The sequence below is a fragment of the Theobroma umbraticum genome, unplaced genomic scaffold (genome assembly GCF_002168275.2).
Source record: "Theobroma umbraticum cultivar Fairchild unplaced genomic scaffold, ASM216827v3 scaffold_44.0, whole genome shotgun sequence".
In the NCBI taxonomy this organism is placed as follows: Eukaryota; Viridiplantae; Streptophyta; class Magnoliopsida; order Malvales; family Malvaceae; genus Theobroma; species Theobroma umbraticum.
In genome coordinates, this window is record NW_018397255.1 from 7169470 (window position 1) to 7174706 (window position 5237).

The 5237-nt window shown below is 35.8% G+C and overlaps 1 protein-coding gene across 1 annotated transcript; it reads left to right on the top strand.

Moving 5' to 3' along the window:
- Positions 1 to 6: 6 nt before the first annotated feature.
- Positions 7 to 4066, top strand: LOC110429135 (DNA (cytosine-5)-methyltransferase 1B-like). The gene is made up of 10 exons (XM_021445028.2): positions 7 to 779; positions 908 to 1072; positions 1246 to 1447; positions 1551 to 1662; positions 1748 to 1895; positions 1973 to 2170; positions 2288 to 2566; positions 2657 to 2818; positions 2917 to 3135; positions 3524 to 4066. The coding sequence occupies exons 1-10, from the start codon at positions 87 to 89 to the stop codon at positions 3659 to 3661; spliced, it is 2316 nt and encodes a 771-aa protein (XP_021300703.2). The 5' UTR covers positions 7 to 86; the 3' UTR covers positions 3662 to 4066.
- Positions 4067 to 5237: the final 1171 nt, after the last annotated feature.

Consider the following 5237-nt stretch of genomic DNA (forward strand, 5'->3'; position numbering starts at 1 on the left):
TTTATGGAGAGGTAATTGTTGTTGGAAGTGCTGTTCTTGTTGAAATTGATTCATATGAACTTCCTGCTATCTATTTTGTGGAATACATGTTTGAATCATCAGAGGGAAGCAAAATGTTTCATGGACGGATGATGCAGAGAGGATCTGAAACTGTACTGGGCAATGCTGCTAATGAGAGAGAGGTGTTTCTAACAAATGATTGTGGGGATTTTGAATTGGAGGATGTGAAACAGACTGTTGTTGTGGATATTCGGTTAGTTCCTTGGGGATATCAGCACCGGAAAGATAATGCCAACATGGCCAAATCTGATAAAACAAAAGCAGAAGAGCGGAAGAGAAAAGGATTGCCAATGGAGTATTATTGCAAAAGCTTGTATTGCCCTGATAGGGGAGCTTTCTTTAGGCTTCCCTTTGATAGTTTGGGTTTGGGTTCTGGTTTCTGTTACTCTTGCAAAGTTAAGGATGTTGGAAAGGACAAAGAAATGTTTAAAGTGAATTCTTTAAAGACAGGCTTTGTGTACAGGGGAATTGAGTACTCTGTCCATGATTATGTCTATGTAAGCCCCCATCAATTTGCACTAGAAAGGGCTGAGAATGAAAACTTTAAAGGTGGGAGGAATATAGGCTTGAAGCCTTATGTTGTGTGCCAAGTGCTGGAGATCATTGTACCAAAAGAACAGGAAAGAGCTGGAAAGGAGTCCACCCAGATTAAAGTCAGGAGATTTTTCAGGCCAGAGGACATTTCATCTGAGAAAGCTTACTCTTCTGATATTCGAGAGGTAGAAGCTAACCTTAAAATGTGATGACTTTTAGTTTGAACTTCATATTATCACACTTTCAGTTTACACAGTAAAAATTTTCTTTTTCCCATGGATATTTCATAAATTAATATGGCCATCATTTCCAGGTCTATTATAGTGAAGAAACACATATTTTGTCTGTTGAGGCAATAGGAGGGAAATGTGAAGTCAGAAAGAGGAATGACCTTCCAGAAGCCAATGCTCCAGCAATCTTTCATCATATCTTTTTTTGTGATCGCATTTATGATCCTTCCAAAGGTTCCCTCAAGCAGGTAAGTGGCTTTTTCTTCCTTCTGTTGTATACTTTGATAATGCAACTTCTGCAATTATTTTCATGGAAAATATTGGTTGCATGTGAAAAAGAGTTAATACAATCGGAGGATAAATTTATTTCTCTAAACTCCATCCCCCCTTCTCCTTTCTTTTTTTTATTCTCTGTGAGCAGTTACCCACTCAGATCAAACTAAGGTACTCCACTGGAATTGTGGACAATGACATTGCATATCAAAAGAAAAAGGGAAAGGGTAAAGAGGGGGAGAATGAGTCTGAAGTTAAGAAACAAAGAGAAGCAGCTCAGGAGAATCGCTTGGCTACATTAGACATATTTGCAGGTTGTGGTGGCCTGTCAGAGGGGTTGCAGCAATCTGGTATCTGTCTACCTTGTGCTCATTTCATCAACCTTAATGTGTTTGGCCATATTTATTTCTAAAGCACTTTATGTTCAACCGTTCTGTGTTTTTACTGATGTAGGTGCATCATTAACTAAATGGGCAATCGAATATGAAGAGCCTGCTGGAGATGCATTTAAACTCAATCATCCTGGGTCTTTGGTGTTTATTAATAACTGTAATGTGATTCTGAGGTGAATATGACAAGTTGGCTCTCCTCTCTTCCTCTTTCACTTCCTTTTTATAGGGCTAATAATTCATAAACTGGTTATGATGTAGGGCTATTATGGAGAGGTGTGGGGATGCAGATGACTGTATCTCCACTTCTGAGGCAGCTGAGTTAGCTGCATCACTAGATGAGAAAGAGATTAATAATTTGCCTTTGCCGGGGCAAGTAGATTTCATCAATGGAGGTCCTCCTTGCCAGGTAATAGAGATTCTATCTTTCCTTTTCTTCTCCTTTGTTAGTGCTTCACTAAAAGAAAAGCTGTCTCACTTTTGCAGGGTTTCTCTGGAATGAATAGGTTTAATCAAAGTACATGGAGTAAAGTACAATGTGAGATGATTTTAGCATTCTTGTCATTCGCTGATTACTTTCGGCCAAGGTATTTCCTCCTAGAGAATGTGAGGAACTTTGTGTCTTTCAATAAAGGACAGACGTTTCGTTTAACTCTGGCTTCACTTCTTGACATGGGTTATCAGGTAGATATTCATTGCAGCTATCAGTAATGTTTGTCATGAATGTATCTGTGTTATAAGGATACATATATAAGTGTATATGCACTTGTGTATTTTGATGTTCTGGTTTTGCCTATTTAGGTGAGGTTTGGTATTTTGGAAGCTGGAGCCTATGGAGTTTCCCAATCAAGAAAACGAGCATTTATATGGGCAGCCTCCCCTGAAGAGACTCTTCCGGAATGGCCAGAGCCAATGCATGTCTTTGCTGTGCCTGAGCTGAAAATCACATTATCAAATAATTTGCAGTATGCAGCTGTGAGAAGTACTGCAAGTGGAGCCCCTTTCCGTGCAATTACTGTGAGAGATACAATCGGTGATCTGCCAGCTGTAGGAAATGGGGCCTCAAAGACAAATTTGGAGGTAGCTAGATTGAAAATTGTCTCTAAAATTTCTTCATGCTTTAAAGGTTGTATTTGCGCATATTTAATTTGCCATGTTTTATTTCCACAGTATGAAAATGAACCCATCTCATGGTTTCAAAAGAAAATTCGAGGGAACATGGCTGTCCTGACTGATCATATATCAAAGGAAATGAATGAGCTTAATCTGATTCGGTGTCAAAAGATTCCAAAGCGACCAGGTGCAGATTGGCATGACCTTCCAGATGAGAAGGTACAATAAGAGCCGGTGTTCTTTGTATCTGTTCCTTTGAAATGTTACCAGAATGAAATTCTTGAACTGCTGGTTTATTTGTTTCCTTACGAATGCAGGTAAAACTCTCGACTGGACAAGTGGTAGATTTAATACCCTGGTGCCTTCCAAATACAGCCAAAAGACACAATCAGTGGAAAGGGCTGTTTGGAAGGTTGGATTGGGAAGGGAACTTCCCAACTTCCATCACAGACCCTCAACCGATGGGAAAGGTTGGAATGTGCTTTCATCCTGAGCAGGACAGGATTCTCACAGTTCGTGAATGTGCCCGGTCTCAAGTAAGTCATTCAACTTATTGACAATCATTGCCACTGTAGTTTGTGATAGGTTAAGGTTTAAAGTATTTTTCTTAAAGAGTATGCGTGACATAAAGAGTAAATGACCATACAGTTTAGCCTGCAAGATAGATTGATGTTTTATATTTCTATACTTGTGAAAGCCTAATTTGTTAAGTGCATGTGGAATAGGAGTCAACATACAAAATGTGCTACATAATCCATCATAGTAGTTTTTCTTTTTACTGAAATGAAACCCACAATCCAGTTGATGACATTATCAGGCATCTCAGTAACTCAACAAGCTATAATGAAGTGGAAACATTGATATGATGCTGCCGAGAGGAGAGATCTTGATTTAATTCTAATGAATTCTCATCTGCCAATACAGGGTTTCCCAGATGGCTACCAGTTTGCTGGTAACATTCAACACAAGCACCGGCAGATAGGAAATGCTGTTCCTCCTCCTTTGGCATTTGCATTGGGGAGAAAACTCAAGGAAGCATTGGACAGCAAAAGGTCTGTCTAGTTGTAGGGTTTCGGTTATGGCTTCCAGAATTGACCATTCAGACGAAAGAGCTATTGGATCTATAGAAATATTGGGCATTTGTAGATAAATTGATTCACATTTCTACAAATATAGTGTTGTGGTTGGAACTTTTCTACATGGCCATGTGAGTTTAATAATCTAAAGATGTGTAAATTGATTTACACATTAGCAATTTCTACAAGCGGTAGAAAGAAGAAGCGCTGGTAGATCAATTGCTTTATACATTAGCAATCATTATTTCCATTTCTTTCTTATCTTGGCAACATTACAATGGCCATTCTTTGGAGGCTATGAAAACGCATGGTCTGCCCATATGTAAGTTGTAGGATGAGATATGACAAATGATATAGAAATCAAACTCTTTCCATAGACTTATCTTCTATCTTTATTATCCCTTGTTTAATTATGTACTCTCTATCTCCAATTAAGTGTCATGTTTGATTTGTTAAAGATTTAGAATAACATGTTTAGGTTCCATGATTTATATAATATTAAGAAAAGTTTTGTAATATTAGGCATGGTAGGTATTAAACCAATATGATTTTGACAAGATTTTAAAGGAAATAGAAAATGACATTCAATTTTGATCAATTATTAAAAATTTATGCAAGTCAATGTTTATTTATTATAAAATCATTATTAAGTTTAGTTTTATAAAATTGTACAAAATATGATTTAGGTTTGTTTAACTTCTTGTTAGGTGGAAGGTAACAGTAATATTTGATTGTAGGGAAAATGAACTCAATCTCACTTTAAACTCTGACACAGATTGCGATTAAAGAAGGTCAATGATTATTTTTTATTAAAGAAGCTATATTAATTGTCTTTTATTTTAAATATGTCTGATAAAAGTGTCAGTTTTATATAATTTATTATGTAAAATATGTTTTTTTTAATCTTTTCACTGTAGAAAGGTTGCGTGATTTTATCCAATCTCACACTGAAAGGAATTAATCACATTAGAAATAGGAAAAAAAAAAGAAATTATCCTATTTATCTTCTACAAGTCTCAATATTTTGTAATACATGAAAAAATCAGTCAGCTTGATGCATTTCCATCTGCATGAGCATTTTGAATGACCATTTTGGAAGAGATTAGAATAATCATTACCAATTTTGTTTTGATGATAATTATTTCGATTTTATTAAAAAAAAGATAAAAAAGTTATTGAAAAAAAAAAACCCTAAACCAATTTTAGAAATTATTACCTGTTGACAGAGTTAGTAATGATTCTTGCAAATTTCGAAATATCAATGATCCTTGCAACCCAAATGGATCTGATTCGGCAGTACAATTACATAATAAATCATACATTTTTATTCCTTCTAACTCTAAAACATCCTAAAATTATTAAAATATTCAACATCCAGTTGCATATTTTTCATTAATTGAGGACCCCGGCTGCTCTTTCCTTGTCCGTGGATACTTCTATTTTTAATGTAATAATTATTTTTTGGAAGAAAAAAAAGAGAATAAGAATAGAGATGTAACAGAAAAAAAAAAATGGGGAAAATGAACTTGGTGAGTAAAAAAAAAAAAAGATTTATAGATATG

Excerpts from the sequence above, each read along its gene's own strand:
- LOC110429135 (XM_021445028.2), top strand. The coding sequence starts at position 87 with ATGTTTGAATCATCAGAGGGAAGCAAAATGTTTCATGGACGGATGATG. Across the intron at positions 1,448-1,550 it reads AGAGGGGTTGCAGCAATCTG|GTGCATCATTAACTAAATGG; the intron begins GTATCTGTCTAC and ends TTACTGATGTAG. Across the intron at positions 3,136-3,523 it reads GTGAATGTGCCCGGTCTCAA|GGTTTCCCAGATGGCTACCA; the intron begins GTAAGTCATTCA and ends CTGCCAATACAG.